The 19,298-nt window shown below is 38.5% G+C and overlaps 1 protein-coding gene across 6 annotated transcripts in view; it reads right to left on the bottom strand.

Annotated features, from left to right (window-relative positions):
- LOC145347693 (ERI1 exoribonuclease 3-like) overlaps nt 1-19,298 on the bottom strand; it is a 360,320-nt gene that overhangs the window by 330,494 nt on the left and 10,528 nt on the right. For 2 of the 6 annotated variants that reach the window (XM_080195393.1, XM_080195399.1), the window contains exons 2-3: nt 10,411-10,623; nt 3,187-3,484 (exon numbers count right to left, since the gene is read on the bottom strand). In XM_080195393.1, coding sequence (XP_080051519.1) covers nt 3,187-3,477 — 291 coding nt within the window. In that variant the 5' untranslated portion in view covers nt 3,478-3,484; nt 10,411-10,623. Of the gene's footprint in view, nt 1-3,186; nt 3,485-7,185; nt 7,266-10,410; nt 10,624-19,298 lie in introns of those variants that run through there. The other 4 variants (XM_080195394.1, XM_080195398.1, XM_080195395.1 and 1 more) reach the window with 3 other exon arrangements.

Below are 19,298 nucleotides of genomic sequence, written 5' to 3'. Positions count from 1 at the left end.
ATTATGAAACGATGCCACAAGGCTGCAGCACATGGAAAAGTTGAGATAAATTGCTTAACAATAAAATTCAAGTTGTTTATTAATAATGTCTCAGTCCTGAAATATCTCAGCATGGAAGCACAAACTAGGCAGGCAGTATTTTGTGCAAAATGCAGCAATTTCTACATTTCCTTTTGCAGAGTGTTAATATTTTGACTTTCATTTGTGCATTTTTGTAATCAGGCTTGATATAGCGTCCAGAGTAACTGGACTGGCAAATACAATATACCTTATAAGTCATCCAGAATAATCAATGATTACTTGCAATGATCTGATCCCCAATACTAAATTCTCCCAGATGATCTGACTAGATTTTGAATCTGATGGGATGAACATATAAACTTTCCACTGAAATCCATTTTAAGAAACAACACAAAATACTTCTCACCACCCTCCGATGACAAATTACAATACAAGTAAAATGGGTGTGCAGGATCTTGTTTTTCAATATTTACTTCTGTTTTGATTTACACGATAGCCTTTTCTAAATAATTTATGGCATGATAAATTTATTGCACAGTGCAAGCTAACTGCAAATAAGAATTGCCAAATAATTAGATTTTAGTGCAATGCTTATAAATTATCCACTGATTTGTCCAGACTTGTTTGTCAGCCCTGTTGTGCTTTAGGTCATCTTTGACATTTTGGTGTTTGTGTTTTAATTGCTGATTTACACTTTGACAGATGAATCTTGATGCCTGATGTCCAGGACTGTGATGTCTAAAGGGATTCAAGGCAATTAGAAGAGAAGTCCTCACCTTAGAAATAATGCTATACTGTATTCTTTCCCTTTACATCTCAGTTAAGAGCAATATAGAACAGAATGAAGTGTCTTAGATTTTCATAACAGGTGCAGGGTTAAATTTAAATGGGGATTTCACAATATAGAATGATATGTGATACTTTTGTTTGGATAAGAAACATCTGTATATCATTAGAGTGCTCATATCATTACTGACTGCATTACAACATTTACTTTGATTTTTAAAAATTGATTCAATAATCAGTAAATTTTAATACAAAATTAATAGAAATTGTAATTAAGTGATTTTTTTTAAGTAAGTGATTTTTCTCAACCCTTAGTATAACAGAAGAGCACAAAATTGCTTTTGGTCACTGTTTCATTCAATCTTGAGGTGACAGTCAAATTCTTTGCATCAGTATTAAATAAATATGATTTTATATATGTAATACATTTATGTGTTCTTTATACAGTAAAACTGTGATCAAATCTAAAACGGAGTTAAAAATTTTAGAAATTACAATGCAGATTCACTATTACATTATTAGTGCTATTCAGCTTTGAACTGGTCTGGAAACTGCTGTACGTGTAATTTGTAAGCTACTAAAGGTCGATATTTTAGGTGCTGCTCAAAACATAAGTGAAACCAACAACAATCAAAAATATCTGGTTCAATTAATTGAAAAACTTAGGAAAGGCTGAGGGGTTTTAACAAGAAAGGTTTAGCTAACATGGTGAGTTAGCTCAATGGTGGCACACATTCAAGTACATAGTGTCACAAAGCAATAGGATGCAGAATTGATTTCTCTTTCTCCCATGAAGTTCCTAAGTTTAGTTGCACTGCTGTAGGAATATATAAATTGGAAACTAGGCACTTGCTTATGCAGTAAGGGACAAAATTAAAGCTGGAGTTGTCTTCTGGCTATTGTCACACAATTCCTTCTGGTTTCCACGGAGGCATAAGCACAGGTCTGAGGCTAAATTTCCCACTCTCACTTCACCCACGGGAGTCTTGGGAAGACAAAAGGAACTGATAATTTCATAAACTCCCCAACAGCGTTTTTGAGAATGGAGTTCTTTTTAACTTAGAAAAGAACAGAAAGAAGCCTTGATGGCAAAGTAACTCTTATTAAAATGGACATAGCAAGCTAGAAGATAAGGTTTTATCAAATAATTTATCAGTATCTTCAGCAAAATGCCTCTATCCCTTTTTATTCCTGCTTTGAATAAAAGATGCTGAAGTTATAGTTCATCTACTGCGGAAACCACCATTAAATCAGTTTTGCAGGGGTTACTGCATTCAAATGGTTATTGAGCAGCAGGCCGTTGCAACTGCCACCGTGATAATTGTAAGGTTATAAACTAGAAGACTGGCATGCCAACTGACTGCCTCTTGTGATATTTTGAATGATGCAAAAATATAATGATGCAAACTACATATGGTATTCCATTATGTTCTTTTATGCAGCAAAATAGAAACTAAATCCATGCCAGTTTAATGAGCAACATTCATAAATCCAGTTTGGTAAAAATTTCTAGATTTCTCAAGTAGACTTCTTTTATACTTCCTCCACATTAATGGCTTCCCAATTCCCAATTAATAATTTCCAATCTGTGTCAAGTTAGCTGATCTCAGCAGAGTAGTAGTATGGGCACAACTATTGAGTTTAGCACCCAGGCACTAGGAACATTGATGTGATTATGTAAATTGGGTATGTCCTTACTCAAAAGCTAAAAGGTGAAATGATTGCTTTGTTTTAGGATTTTAAAAGAGTTTAGATAATGTGGAGCATGAAAATTATTTCACTTTGTCCAAAACAAGGAAACAAAGGTCATGGCCTGTGCTTTAAAGAGAGTTATTTCAAAATGAATCTGTAAACAATATTTCAGTAAGCGAGTTGTCAATCTCATGTGGTGTCACTGCAACTCTCAATTACATCAGATTTTATGGCTCTCCATAGTCAGGTAAGACAAGATATTCTTTATCAGAACTAGACGTTACCTTATGTTTAGGTGTACGATGATCAAATAATATCCCATGAGACACAACAAAAATGACCCAAAGTTGGAAAACTCAAATTAATAAAAATAATTGCAGTGTTGATTATCTGTCACTAGATGTCACTATTGCAATTAAATATTTAAATGAAATATTTATGAGGAATGCAAAAAACATCCAGAAGCAGATCATTATTGCTTCATCAACTTTTTCTTCACTTTGACTCCAAGAATGTAGCAGCTGTATTCCTACAAATTGGACTGTTAAATCTAAATGAATTCCTGTGTTCAGAATCATAGACCAACATGACATCTTGATACAAGTTAGCTCATAAAAACATTGTTTAGAATTGGTAAGAAACTTCTAGGAGAAAAGTACGAGCAGAAGATCTATTGTACAAGAATACCTGAGGCTGTATCAACTGTTTATCGCACGTTGCTTCAAAGTCCAAAACCAAAAAGTTGTGATAAGTCTGTGGAGGGAAAGATGATCTAGATGATGGCTGCTGCCCTGAAGCCATGATATTATCAACCGGCAGAGGCAGTGATTGAATATCTGAAAATCGTCTGTGTGAAACCAATTCTGCACTTCCTCTCTCAGAATGGAACAAAAATACCAAACGTTGACCTAATCCAGAACTTCTGTGCAAACTACTAGTAAAACTGGCCCTTCTGATCCAGTGGATAAACTGCACCATTGGATTTCTGTAACAAATCAATAGAAATTCAGAGTATTAGGGAAACATTAAATAGCAGAAAGATTTGTATAACATCGTAATTTGAAACCAGCAAGTGAGCACATAGCAAACACTCAAAACAAAAATTCACCTATTCAATTGTAAATTGTTATGGACATTTAGAAATCTTGTTCTTTATATATGGGGTGGCATCACAGAAATTTGCATGAACTGATTTTTATTTTAAACAGGTGACTCTTCTCACTCTTCTTCCTTTCTTATTCCAGGCTGGGAGGCTGGTGCAGAAGCATCATATTTCTTTCTAATGTACTGCTAATACACTAGCAAAGTGAGAAAGCACTGTGATACACAAAGCGTCAATCTAATATTAGTAGCATTAATCTCCACTTTGTTGAATCAAATTAACAGCAATACAGTTTTCAGAATCATGGTCAATAACGACACTGGCAGTAATGCACAATGCAAAAAGTAAAATTTGAGAAATGTAAAGTTGTAGCACTATAGTCTAGAAGGCGTTTTGGACTTTATTTGTATACTATCTAACTAAGGTAAATCAAATAGAAAACAAAAAGGGGAAAGGTTCATTTCCTGAACAAAATCTTCCATCATTTTGATCAGTGAAAGGTAACTGCCAAAATTAGTAAATGATGCCAAGAACAGCAAGTATTTTCAGTATGTTTCAGTGAAGAATTAGACCAAGCAACTCCAGGTGGAGTTGTTATACAGTTTTTAAATCATTGCTTTCCTGCCTAAAGGTGAAGGTTAGGGCAAAACTCTCCCATGCCCCTGCCAGCGGGTTCGATAGGAGATGGGGCGGGGAGGACAGAATATGGCAGCAGGCCAAGAAATCAGTTTCGCACAGGCATGAATTTACAATTGCATCTTCACTTGCTGCGTTGTTCTGGATCAGGAAATCTGCAAGAGGTAATGGTAGCAACCAGTCTACCTGTGGGTAGACAGCAAGTCTCCAAGGCCCCAGGAACATGTTGAGAATGGCCGGGGCTGTAAACAGTTGTGCTTTAAACTCCAACATAAAGGCAAAATACTAACAAAGGGTCATCCTGACTCAAAATGTTGGCTCTATTCTTTCTCCACAGATGCTGTCAGACCAGCTGAGTTTCTCCAGCATTTTCCATTATTGTTCTGTGCTTTAAACTGTCCATTTACTTTCAATAGGTTTTGGGTTTCAAAGAGAGTTAATCAGCTTTTACACATGGATACAAAGCCCATGTAATTCTCATTGCCATAAGATGGGCTTTGAGAGGGGAAACACACAGATGAGCTTAGTCTGACAGGATCCAAGATAAGGAAAGCAACTGTAAGCAGCAGGATGCTTTGGGTGGACAATTCAGATTGATAACACCAAATTCTAGAGGAGTTAAAATGAAGCTATAAAATTCAAATAGCTTATTTAGGGGAAGAGTTTCTGGGGAAAATACCTCACTGTGAAAGACAGTTCCGAGATTAAAATTTCCCAGGCTGAGAAAGAAAATGAACTGAAGTAAATACTTGGGGGAAAAGAATGATCTTGACCTGGTTCTGGGAAAATTGAATGTCTATTTAAAGGACAGTGTAAGTGTACCTGTGAAGTGTGTTTTTGGTTGTGCTGAAATGAAAAAGAAGGATATAAGTTATTACAACAAGTGTTTTAATCAAGAATGCTTTAAGTATTTCGTTACAGTAAAAGTCTTAAAATGTGAAATCTTGCCATTTCATCCTTTCAGCTATTAACTAGAAGTTTATATTTACTTTTAAAATATATCAGTCTCTGCAGAGATCACAACAAATTGGGGGAATTGTCCAGGATTTCAAATTTACAGATTGGGACAAGTACATTGGGTTTGGCCAGAGTTTAAATTAATACAATTTCGCAGTGACTTTTGTTGAATTTATTGCAAAGTTAAAATGGCTACATCTATTTCTGAAGCTTTCTTCAAAACAGAGGACATGACATGTCTGTGAGTACCATGCACAGTTAACAGATGTTAACTTAAAAGCTGTGGCAGAAAGGTTAGAGTTAAGAGTTATAAGTACTGAGAAAGCAGAAATAATTTAAGTATTAACTCAACCTCTGAATTCTGAGGGGGAAAAAGGCAAATCTAGATAAACCACAGATGAAGTTAGCTAGGATTCAGTTGTAGATGAAGCAATTTAAATTTGAAAAGTAAATGGTAATACAAAAGCTTGAACTTGAAAAACAGAAATGTGAAAACTTGAATTGGAATTCCAAGGGGAAACAAAGAGAGAGAGAGAAGCCTGCAAATTTAAACTTGATTTGATTACATGCACAAGTAAATCAGATTGAACTCCTGTTTATGATTTGAATATTTGTCAAGTGCCTAAGTTTAGTGGGAAGGAATAGAAATGTATTTTGTATAATTTGAGAAAACTGCTACAAGTTAATAATCATTCTTTCATTTGTTCATGGCTTATGGACGTCGCTGGCGAGGCCAGTATTTATTGCCATCCCTAATTGCCTTTGAGAAGATGGTGGCGTGTGGCCTTCTGGAATCACTGCAGTCCACGTACATACACCCTCACTGCTGTTGGGAAGAGAGTTCCAGGATTTTGACCAGCACTAATGAAGAAACAGCAATGTGAAATTGTGAGTTGCTGCAGTACATCTAGCAAGATTTCACATTTTATTCACATCAGGACAGAGCGTCTTGGAGATCTCGCAGGTGGTGGTCATAGGGGCATAGAGCACATTAAAGACTTAGGTACCATTGAGTCAACACTGACAATAACTACCACAAAAGTCACGCAAATACCATTTTGCAGCACTTGTCCCATATCCTTAAACATTACGATATTTCAAGTGCTCATCCAAACATCTTTTTAAAGGTGTAAGCTTTCCGGCCTCTGGCCTACTTTTCCAGACAGTATTACAGATTCTCATCACCCTTTGAGTGATTTTTTTTATTTATAGGTGGTGTTTCTTTGCATCTGCTGCCCTTGTCCTTCTAGGTGGTGCAGACTGTGGGTTTGGAAGGTGCTGTCAAAGAAGCCTTGGTGAGTTGTTGCAGTGCATTTTGTCAATGTACACAATGCTGCCACTGTGTCTCGGTGGTGGTGCGAGTGAATGTTGAAGATGGTCGATGAGGTGCCAAATAAGTGGCTTTGTCCTAGATGGTGTCAAACTCCTCGAGTGTTGTTAGGACTGTATTCAGTGAGGCAAGTGGACAATATTCCATTGCACTCCTGACTTGTGTCTTGTAAACTGTGGACAGGTCTTCAGGGGTTAGGAGGTGAGCTACTCTATGCAGAATTCCAAGCTTCTCACCTGCTCTTGTAGCCACAGTATTTATATGATTGGTTTAGTTCTGCTTCTGGTCAATGATAACCCTAGTATGTTGATTGTGCAGGATTTAGTTATTGTAATGCCATTCAATGTCAAGGGTGATGATTAGATTCTCTCTTGCCAATGTCTGGCATGTGTGGGATACAAATGTTACTTGTCTTTTTAAGAACTGTATTTTCTTTTAAAATTTGGTGCATCATTGCATTACTTAGACACTTGTGAACTGCTTAGATTTTTTTTAAAGTTCGTAAGTTCACCTTGGACTGTGAGCAAGCATTTCCAAAAAATTACCTGACCAACATAGCACTTGAGGAGGAGAGCTATTGCTTATTTGATCATCAATTAATTTAATTACCGGGTAAAAAGTGTTTTGAAGGCTAAAGCCCTGGTGATTTACTGGACATTACCTAGCAAAGATGAGCTTGATGTTTTGAACTTTTTGTTTGAAGCTCAACTGAGAACAAACTGAGGAGGAAAGCTGGTCAACTTGTGTTCTCCTTGTTTTGTCTGAAACAGAGTGGTTATTAGCATCCAGTTAAGAATCCTCATCTCAGTAGAGCTTGTCTGCAATTGAAAACCCGAGAAGCTGAGACAAGGGAGATTGCTCCTGTTCTACTCTCTTTCTTGCTCTATTCTCTTCCAGTGAAACTTCATTGGTGAGAACCTCCAGCTATCTACTGGATACTTGTAACTGTCTTCACACAAGGGAGCACTAGACTGACAACATCAAAACCTGCAAACTTTATCATGTGTGTGCTGGAATATTTAAACAGTGATAGATACAGATTACAAGTTGTGTGTTAACCAGCTCTTGAAACTGGTTTTAAAAAGTTTTGTTTTACAATGAATATATCATTGAATTTATTGTAGATTGACCAAGTAATTGGCCAGATTGGATTTGTCCTGCTATTTTTGGACAGGACATACCTGGGCAATTTTTCAAATTGTTAGATAGGTGCCAGTATTGTAGGTGTACTGGAGCAGCTTGGCAATGGGTATAGCTAGTTCTGGAGCACAAGCCTTCATTACTACTGCTGATAATGCTGTCAGGGCCCACAGCCTTTGTAGCCTTTCAACCGTTTCTTGTTATCACATGGAGTGAATTGAACTGGCTTAAGACTGGTACCTGAGGCCAAAATGGATGATCCACTCAGCACCTCCAGCTGAAGATGGCTGCAAGCATGCTGCTTCTGCTGTTTGGCATGCGAATAATTCTGTATTGATTCCTCTTTTTTAGGTATGCCAATGGCCAAGAGAAATTTGGATGATCCAACCAGTGTTTTTGTAGGAAAAATGTTGGAGATTTATTCAACGGTTTCAGATGAACAATCTGCAGATCATGATACATTTAAGACTTCTGAACATAATTTGTGTGTGTTAATCCTAGATGTTTATAGACAAAAAAAATCCGAGGCAGAGACTTTTGTGAATTTTCTAGAGGAAAACAAATAATGTTTGATCAATATTATAGAGTGTTGAAGCTTGACCAAGATTTTTTTAAAACTTAAAGAAATGCTATTAATGGAGGAATTTAAAAATAGTATGGAGTTAGGAATCAAGCACCATCGTGATGATTGCAAAATTTCTAAAATAATGGAAGCAGCAGTTTTGGCTAATAGTTAAAAATTACCCCACAAACACATAGATGGCAAAAAAAAACCCTTGTTTGTAAATCCACGCAGAAACTGGAATGGTAAGAGAAGTGACAGCGAACAGAATACTAATTACAAACAGGGTGATAGCAGGGAAAAAAAGACAGATGCTTCTCAGGCTAGTGAAAGAAACAATGCAGGAGATAAAAATGATTGACGGAAATCACTGCTACTTTTGTGAAGGTAGACTGCTCGCAGTTGTGCTTTTGTAGGTATAAGAACATAAGAACTATGAGCAGAAGTGGGCCATATGGCCCCTCGAGCCTGCTCCGCCATTCAATAAGATCATGGCTGATCTTTTCATGGACTTAGCTCCACTTACTCACCTGCTCACCTTAATTCCTTTAGTATTCAAAAACGTATCTATCCGTGCCTTAAAAACATTCAATGAGATAGCCTCAACTGCTTCACTGGGCAGGGAATTCCACAGATTCACAACCCTTTGAAGAAATTCCTCCTCAACTCAGTCCTAAATCTGCTTCCCCTTATTTTGAGGCTATGCCCCTTAGTTCTAGTTTCACCCGCCAGTGCAAACAACTTCCCTGTTTCCACCTTATCTACTTCCCTACATAATCTTATATGTTTACATAAGATCTCCCCTCATTTTTCTAAATTCCAATGAGTATAGCCCCACTCTACTCAGTCTCTCCTCATAAGCCAACCCTCTCAACTCTGTCTGTAGTTCCAAAAAAAATGTTGCACCAGTGTGTGAAGCTTGTGACAAACTGATACCATATAATGTACTTACAATGGAGATAATTGGATTTTATATTTCAGGGTGAAGTAATTCTGTTGGCGCCTGATGAAGGGGGCCAAAGACATTGTATCCTTTTGAGATACAGTGTTGGCTCAATTCCCAGGGTTAGCTAAAGATATGAATTTCTCTCCAGAATGTTTGCGAAATAAAAGTATATTAATACAAGACATTGGAAATTGTTTACCTGTTCCACAGTGTAGAATGAATTTAAACTATGCTTTAGTCAATAGGTCTGTTACTATTGGAGCAGTTTTCAAACTATCCATCAGGCATGGGTAGTGAAGAGGTGAGGTGAAAATAACAGCCCTTGACATTGTGGCAGTATTTGACCAAATGTGGCACCTAGAAGCCCGAGTCAATCAGAATGCAATTATTACAATATTTTGATTAGCATGGAAAAGGATAAGCAGTAATCTTGAGGAAAAAAATAGTTAATCAGAAGGGGGCTTGAGAGCAGACCAGCCCCAGGTAAATGGAATGACAGATTGGCAGGGGAAACTAACAAAGCAATGGGCTGCCTTTAAAGAGGAGTTGGCTCGAATACATTCCCACAACAGGGAACAGTAGTTAAGCAAAGCCAGAGTTCCCTAGATGATAAAAGAGATAGAGAGTCAGAGGAAGCAGAAAAAGGATACGTATGGCAGATGTTAAGTCAATAGGCGGGGAAGTGAAAAAGGAAATGAGACGCTTAAGTGGGTGGAAGTTAACATAAAGAGGAATCCATAAGTCTTCTATACTCATATAAATAGTAACTAGGCTGTAACAAGTAGGACTGATCAGGTGGAAGCTTTATAGAAGAATAAGAGTTGGTGGAATGCAAGCTTTTGCTCATGTGAATAAATAGGCCAAACTGCATCGCATAGGAAATGAAGATCTGAACAATGACATTGATTTGGAAGAAGGGGGCAAGAGATAAATGCGGAACAAGTGAAGTTTTAGAGGTGAAAGGAATCAGTCTTGGATTAGGGACAGGAAACTGAACTCAGGGGCAAGTTATACACCAAGCCTGAGTATCTTCTGGCCTTAGTGTGAGGTGGCTTGGTGTTTAATGGCATTGCAACTCAAGGTATATAGGTATCTGTAGTTTTATTTCATTGATTTAAAGTGGAGAAAGTATCATTTCATTCAAATCTTAATATCAGAAGTGAATAGCAACAGCTTAGGATTGATGAAAGGTAAAAGAGGTAGTGCTGAATGCTATCGTGGTCCAGGTGAAAACTGACCCATGCTCCTATGCAACAAAGCCACATCTGGAATCTTGGAGTATACCTGAAATTACTGGATGGGCATGGGAAACAAGCATTGCTGGCAAGGTCACCAGATGTTGTCCATCCCAATTGTCACACCATTTCACAGGGCAAGTAACAGACAACCACACTGTCATGGATCTGGAGACAACATAGGCCAGACCAGGTAAGGATGTCAGATTTCCTTTCCTAAAAGAAAACAAGAGGGATTTTTATGACAACCAACAATGATTTACTGGTCACCATTACTGAGACTAGCTTTACAATTCCAGATTCTTACTTAAATTTAAATTCGCCAGCTGCCATGGGAGTGAGGACGGGATAAAACTTAAACCGCCAAAGTCCTTAATCCCAGAGATCAAGGAACATGACTACTTAGTTGCCTGATGGTTGACAATGTTAGAATGGTGGGTCCCCTTAAGAATAAACCAGAACAAACATGAGAGCAAGTTGTGAGCAGGTGAAATTTATTGAAGTCTGTACTTAAGAGCTGGGTTTTCTGCTGGGGTGGGTGCCACTACAGTAAAAAGTCTGACAACACCAGGTTTTAGTCCAACCGATTTATTTGATAGTAAACGCACAAGCTTTCGACATTCACCTGACGAAGAGGGAAACCTCGAAAGCTTGTGCGTTTACTATCAAATAAATCGGTTGGACTAAAACCTGGTGTTGTCAGACTTTTTACTGTGTTTAAGAACATAAGAACATAAGAAATAGGAGCAGGAGTAGGCCATCTAGCCCTTCGAGCCTGCCCCGCCATTCAATAAGATCATGGCTGATCTGTTGTGGCTCAGTTCCACTTTCCCGCCCTCTCCCCATAACCCTTAATCCCCTCTCTTATCAAGAACCCATCAACCCGCTTCTTAAAAATATTTAGCGAGGCAGCCTCCACCACTTCAACGGGCAGAGAATTCCAGAGATTCACCACCCTTTGAGTGAAGAAGTTCCTCCTCAACTCCGTTCTAAACTGCCTCCCCTTTATCTTGAGGCTGTGCCCCCTAGTCCTACTGTCTTTTTTGAGCGGGAAGAGTCTCTCCACCTCTATCCTATCCATCCCATTCATCATCTTATACGTCTTCCCCAGTCCAACGCCGGCACATCCACATCGTGGATGCCACTAGACAGGGAGAGGATCCAGAAAGGAGGAGTGTAAATTAGTATTTCTGCTGAACTATAGTGTAACAATAAAACAATTGTAAATCATGGAATATCTTCTGCTGCCTGATTCGGAAAATGGATATCCTGCTATGAAACAATAGTGTACTTAATAGTGGATCTTTCCCACTGGAGATGCTGAGCTCTCTCTGGCAACACTGTCCATGATATCAAAATCAGATTTGTTCAGCATTCAAATAACAAGATCAAGAAATTGGTGCATAAAATTCAGAAAACCAGCTGAACTATTCACAACCAAGAACAGAAAATGCAACTGTCACTAACAATCATGGAGTCACTAAACACATGTACAGATTTTGTGGCCCACATTAGTCTTAATGTTTATTTAATGTAAACAGCAGAAATTGTTAAATTATTTATTGATTTGTTGAAACAAAATATCAAATAGATGTGAATGTGCTGCAATAAACTATTTATTGTATTATGCTGACAAAATTCAAATTAGTTTGGGAACAACATCATTATCGACATAACATAAATAGGTCCAATGTGAACATTACTCTTTTTGCCAATGTTTTCTTACCCAAGCAGAAATTTTGGGAATAATTCTTGACTTCTCATTCCAAAAACCCTTACAAACAATTTCTAATTATGAATATAATAGCTTAAAATGGAACATTAAAAAGTGCCTGTTCACCTAAATGAGAAACTTCTATTAACCATAAGATAAGGAAGCAAAATCTAGGGTTCCCTATCATACAAAAGACAGTACAATGCAGGTGTTAATCAGAGGACTTGAGGCAATACATGGAACAAAAGCAAAAGGAAATGGAGGAGGGAAAAGGAAGATGTAGATTAAAAAAAATTCCATCAGTAGTGTCCAGTTATTCTTGAAATACTAATAATGCAGAACAGGTAGCTGGGATATTACTGCAAGGTTTTAACACCATAAGTTGGTTTTGATAAAGTCATCAGAACACACTTCCATTTCCTGGACCTCAGAATGAATGTCAAATCTCGGGTGATAAAGAAACAGTGACTGGCATGGGTACAATAGGAGGATGTGCTGTAAATTTTCTATGATTTCAATGAAGCGAGGCGATTTCAACACGGTTGTGGAACAAAAGCACCAAGTTTAACTGAAGCAGGAGTTGTATTAAGAGGTCAGGAGGGGAAAAGTAAGAGCAAAAAAAATGTCAGCATGAACTAGACATGTTGGGAAAAGTGACAACGAGGGCACTTTCAAACTGCAGTTTGCTCTAATTATGTTGGCAAATGAAGGAGTCAGCAGTCGAAAATTAAGAAATGACCACTGCTTGACTACATGACATAGTTTTCAGGTGAGCTTGCAAACAAATTGCAAGCACAGTCACCTAAAATAAACAGATGCTTATTTGACTATCCGGATAGGAATCCAATATTTGGTATCCCATTGCAGAAGGAGTGGATTACACATTGATGCTAGGCCTCGAGCAACCTAACAAGTAGCCCCTCGAAAGGGTCTTCATTAAATTGCTCACCAAACAGCCACAAAGATTCTGTGCATTTTTGTGCAATATTTTTGAATGATCTGCTTTGCAATATCAATTCTGATGTTTTGTTGATCCCGTCCTCTTTTGCTACATGCTGCCCTTAGGCACAAACATGGCAGTGGTGCAAGAGAAGCAGCTGCTGGCCAAAACACCGGCCAAGTTGGACAGACAGCTGCTTGACCAACAGGTCAGTGAACTGACAGACACAATATGTCTCACAAAGGTACAAAGGACTAAGTTGAGGGTACAGAGTCTGGGAAGAGGGTCTGTTGAATGAATGAGTCAAAGGAGGGGTACTGGGGAGAGAGGCTGCTGAGTGAGAGGGTTGGCGAGGGAATTGGGAAGTGGGGCTGCTGACAGTGATTCTACAGGGGAACAGGGTTCACTATTAGCTAGCACTTTTTCACAAAATGCTGATCCAAATTTGTTGTTAGTTTATTCATTGTGTTGCTAAAAAAAAGTGAGAGTATTTAAATTATTCTCAAATGTATCAATGGGAGTACAGCAAATGCAGAAAAAAATTATGTAGAGTGTTTGCGTACAATAATTATAACGTAGCATCAAACAGTTTGGCCCTATTAGAGATTTTCGGTTATAACATTTCTAAAACAGTTAATCATTAGGGGGTAGTTAAAAAAGACACTCCTGTAGGGCTATGTAAAAAGTTGGTAAATGTCAATTAGGGGTGAGTACATGACAAAAAGAATTTGGCCACAACTAAACAGATAAGATTGGAACCAGCTAAGCGCAATTCTACTCAGCTAGACAAATTTGGAGGGGCATTGGAGTCAAATGTTGTGGTCAACCTGATAAATGAGACAGGCTGAGAGAGATCAGGAGGGATGGTTTACCTTTACCACAGTCACATAGAATACCGCTGCTTGATATCAGTAGGTTTACATGAAGTTCTGCCTCATGGTATCCCTAATGTGTGTGACTGAAAAATAATCATAACTCGCTACTATTTATCCTCATTTAAGATACTTGATAATAATTTCCAATTTTTGCTTGATTCCACTCACAAAATTAAGTCTATACTTTCTGGAGTTTAGAAGAATGAGAAGTGATCTCAGTGAAAGCAACAGCTCAGTGACTAGCACTGCTGGCTGTGCAGACACATGGATTTGGGCCTGTGTCTGTGGGAGTTTGCGCATTCTCCCTGTGGTTGCGTGGGTTTCCTCCGGGCGCTCCGGTTTCCTCCCACACCCCAAAGATGTGCTCTTAGGCTAATCGGTTTTTACCAAATTGACACTATTTCTTCCCTGAATCTGACTGAGTAGGGTCCCATTCGTAGACATGCAGGGTAGAATAGGTGTAGGGTGATGCGGCGGCGCGGGCTCGTTGGGCTGAAGGGCCTGTTTCCCGTGCTGGGTTGTTCTTTGTTTGAAAGTCTGAAGTGATTTGACCAGCTAGATACAAAGGTTATTTTCCTGGCATTTAGGACTGACAGGGAGTAATTTTGTTAGGCAAAAGATTTGAATCCTTGGAATTCTCAACCCCAGAAGATTGTGGCATTGTGGATGCTCCATCATTAAATATATTTAAGGTCTCAGCAAGGGTGTGAATCAGATTATGTCAGGATATGAGGGCTGGGAAAATCCCAAAGAGGGATGTGCTGTGGGCTCCTTCCCTGCAATTTTCTGGCCCCACGTGGCCTCAATGTGATCTGCGCACAAGCACACGGGCCAGAGAATTGTCTGTTATCTTACCTCATACTAATGCATTATCTCTTTCCCTGTACACTGCTGCACAGCCATGGTACTGTCGCACTCTTAGAATTTGATTCCTACATCCCTTCTCTGGGAATAGCTCTCTTCTTCCTTAAAAGTCAACTCGAATCCATCTATTGGATCGTGTTTTTTGTTGCTTCTGTAACTTGCCTCCGGTTTCAGTCCCCCTATTTGTTCACTGCATTGTATATATTCAATGTGTTAGACTGCTGTTGTGAATTCCAAATATCTTTGAAATAACTTTTAGAATTGTTTCACGTTAACATTTAAATGAAACAGTAATTGACTGCACAGGTTAGATCACTCCTCTTTTATTCCTGTAAATTCTGCCCAGAAATTTAGATTAAATATGTTCAACACAAATATGGTCAATCTTAATCATATTATCTAAACATTGGTGTTTCATGATGACTGTCAGCATCTGGGGGCTTGGTTCCAATGTCAACGCTTGCTGAAAAAAAAAATCAGCACAGGCGTGTGATCAATGTTGTCACATTTCTGGTGCCTGTTAGCATTTTTTGAGTTTACATCAGGCTTACAGCAAGGAAACAGATATTTGATTCAACTAGACAATGGAGACATTCATGCTGCACATGAATCTCTTGCTACCTGTCTTCACCCAACCCCAATTGGCATAACCTTCTATTTCTTTCTCCTTCATGTGCTTTTCTATATTCTTGTCATCAACTCCTCTTCTTGGTAATGCATTTTACCTTCTGACCACACTCTTTGTAAACAAGTTTCTGCGAATTTCCTTTTGGTTTATTGGTGAAACATATATTTATGCTTCTTCAATTTGGACTTGCTTTCAAATGGGAAAATGTCCTCTATATCTAGCCTGTCAAATTTTTTCAGAATTTTATCTGGTCACCCTTCAGCCTCATCTTTTCTAAAGGAAAGAACCCCAGCTACATCAGCCTTTTCCGATAGGTATATCTTCTCACTTACAATATCATCCTTGTGAATTGTTTTTGCCATTGCTTCTATATTCTTCTCATAATGTGCACTTCAAAACTGTGCATAGTCCTCAAGTATTCAATAACCACAGGATAAAAGCAAATTACTGTGGATGCTGGAATCTGAAACCAAAAGAGAAAATGCTGGAAAATCTCAGCAGGTCTGGCAGCGTCTGTAAGGAAAGAAAAGAGCTGATGTTTTGAATCCAGGCGACCCTTTGTCAAAGCTTGGTAATGCATTTCATCTTCATTTCACAGCTTTAACAGAGGGTCGGCTGGACTCGAAACATCAGCTGTTTTCTTTCCTTGCGGATACTGCCAGATCTGCTGAGGTTGAAAAATTACAAAATGCTACTGTGCAGAGGGACCTAGGGGTCCTTGTGCATGATTTCAAAAACTCAGTCTGCAGGTGCCGCAGGTGATCAAGAAGGCAAATGTAACGTTGGCCTTTATCGTGAGGGGGATGGAATATAAAAGCAGAGACGTCTTGCTGCAGTTGTACAAGATACTGGTGAGGCCGCAACCAGAGTACTGTGTGCAATTTTGGTCCCCTTATTTGCGAAAGGATATATTAGCCTTGGAGGGAGCGCAGAGAAGGTTAACCAGGTTGATACCGGAGATGACCGGGTAGCTTATGAGGAGAGATTGAGTAGATTGGGCCTGTACTCGTTGGAGTTTAGAAGGCTGAGGGGTGATCTTATAGAGACATATAAGATAATGAAGGGGCTAGATAGGGTAGAGGCAGAGAGATTCTTTCCACTTAGAAGGAAACAGCCTCAAAATTAGGGGGAGTCAGTTTAGAAGAGTTGAGGAGGAACTTCTTCTCTCAGAGGGTAATGAATCTCTGGAATACTCTGCCCATTGAAGCAGTGGAGGCTACCTCGTTGAATACGTTTAAGTCACGGGTAGATAGATTTCTGATCAATAAGGGAATTAAGGGTTGTGGGGAGCAGGTGGGTAAGTGGAACTGAACCACTTTCAGATCAGCCATGATCTTATTGAATGGCAGGGCAGGTTTGAGGGGATAGATGGCCTACTCCTGCTCCTGTTTTTTATGTTCTTATGTTACAGCATTTTCTCTTTTGGTTTCAATAACCACAGTTTGATACAAGTTTAGCACAGTTTCTTAGCTCTTCAATTCTACCCTCCAGAAAAAAACTGTAGTGGTCGATTTGCTTTTTTTCAAATTAATGGCCTTATTGACCTACATTAATAGCTTAGCTGGCTAACTTTGGGGGTTGAAATGGTACATCTGTTGAGACAAATCACATCTAAATTGACCTTTTGATTTTAATTATGCTCGCAAAAAGAAAGGGTGCAGATTCAAGATAGTCAAGCCTCAATTAAATTTGAGGGTTTCCAGGAATTTTCTTCTCAAGGAATGTGCAATGGCAGCCAACTGAATTGGTTGCGCTAATTTACTGAATCCTTTAAAATAAACATTTAGGATTGAAGGTTATGGGGATATATTTAGGTGCTGATGATAAATACGTAATGCAATAGATGGCTTTATGGGTAAAATTTGTTTTCCCATTCCATTTCTTATATCTCCATTCAACAAGCAACAAATTTGGCTGATGTGGAAATTGAAAATGTCATATTGATGCAGTCAGACATCACAGTTTACACAATGCAGTGAGAGCTTACTCTAAATCCAGCATTATCTAACTGGTGCTTAATCCTGACAAAAGTGTTTAATTCTGAGAAAAATAGTCCTTACATTGATAAGAACAACATGACATCAAATATATGTAATGATGAATGAGCAATCAATGAAGTAACCATGTCCATGCTTGTCTCGTCACTTAAAGTTATATAGAACCTACCCCTCCAATCCAAACACCAAAACAAATCATCAGATTAAACTGGCATCTGATGTAATTGGACACAGTTCCTAAATTATGAATCCATGAAAGATAACTGTTGTCTCTCCAAAATCTAAGCGGATTCTTGAGATCTGTTTTATTTCTTTGATTAAGTTTGATCAATTTTGGCATTATTGATACTTTAGTTAGTGGCTATTTTTCTCTGTTAATTCAAAGCATACCTTAAAAGTTTGTCTTAAAAAAAAGCACAGAAAGAAATTAGGATTTTGGAAAGCTCTTAAAATTATTTTTTTTAAATTATAAAGAAGAATGTAGTGGAAGAAGTGATAGGCTCCAATTTAAATCTTTGGGGTGGGGGGATGTCACGTGATGTGAGCACAGGAATAACTGAGTTTCCATGAGCTCTGGTGCAACTCAATCCATAATCGTTTCATTCATCGTGCTTACATTGCTTGTACTTACCTAATCTGGGAATGAGAACTCCATATTATGTCGTTGGAAGATTCCTGTCCCAACATTGGTGACAAAATGTAGAGAAATATTAAGAAAATTGTCTACAAAATAGAGCAGTCAGAAATAACTGGCATGGAGCCAACTCTTCAACATGGTGACTTAGTGAATGAACAGGCTCTCGATCCAGCACTCTCAAAGGCATTGCAACTGGTGAATGCTAATGTTATTCAGTTTACTGATGAGAAACTCATACAGAATATCAGTACTCACACTTTGGAACTGCAGAGTACTGGCAAAAGGCTTGATGAAGCAGAGGACAGAATTATTACTGTTGAAAATATAATTCCTCATTTGAGGCTTGCTTCCAATCCTTGGAAAAACAGCTGGGTGGTATATCAGAATTCCTTGAAGATCTGGAGAACCAAGGCCAGAGGAAAAATCTCCAGATTGTTGATTTGAAAGAAGCAGCAGAGGGTATGCTCTCAGTTAGAGCTGGTTATCACGTTTCATTAATTCAGAAACAAAAGCTGGGTGCATCAAGTTAGAAGGGGCACAGCATTTTCTGTCTCTGAGGCCTAGGAACAATCAACAACCACAGCCCATAATTAGGTGCTTTCGTAGCTTCAAGGATCACCAAAGATGGAGGAAGCTAGACACAATGGGGCCTTGCTCTATGATGGAGCATAGGTTTCTCAGCAGCAATACAACAGAGGCGCACGGGCTTTGATGAATTTAGAAGACGACTGAAGGCTACTGGAGTGCAATATATCCTGCTACACTGAGGGTGACATTTGACAATTGTATAAAGACATTCAATGACCCAACTAAAAAGTCATGGCTTTTGTGAATTCCATGGAAGGCAATAATTTGGAGTAGCAGGCTGCAGTTCACTGTAAAATCTGAGCTTTATCCCTTGTCATTATAATTTCTTCCTGATTCTGTGTTGGTATTTATCACTTCAACAAGAGTGGTCTTGTAATTGAGTATTGCAGTGAGATTTTGTCCTTAGGAATGGCAGGCACTTCCATTTGTCCTTCATGAAAAACATTCTTGTGTTCTCCCCATAGTTAAGGAACATGCTGTACAGATTGTACAACAATAGTGCTGTGTAAAAATATTATTCTTCCTTTCTAATCATCTGTACCCTTACAATACTGGCATATGTTTTGTGGTCTCTTTTATACTAATAAATGTGAGTAGGGCTTAAGTCTTAATAGGAGGGGTTAGAACGTAGAAAGGGTGTTCTATGCT

Source organism: Carcharhinus amblyrhynchos, chromosome 9, assembly GCF_965287045.1.
Source record: "Carcharhinus amblyrhynchos chromosome 9, sCarAmb.v2.hapA, whole genome shotgun sequence".
Taxonomy (NCBI): domain Eukaryota; kingdom Metazoa; phylum Chordata; class Chondrichthyes; order Carcharhiniformes; family Carcharhinidae; genus Carcharhinus; species Carcharhinus amblyrhynchos.
This window is presented reverse-complemented; position numbering and strand designations above follow the sequence as displayed.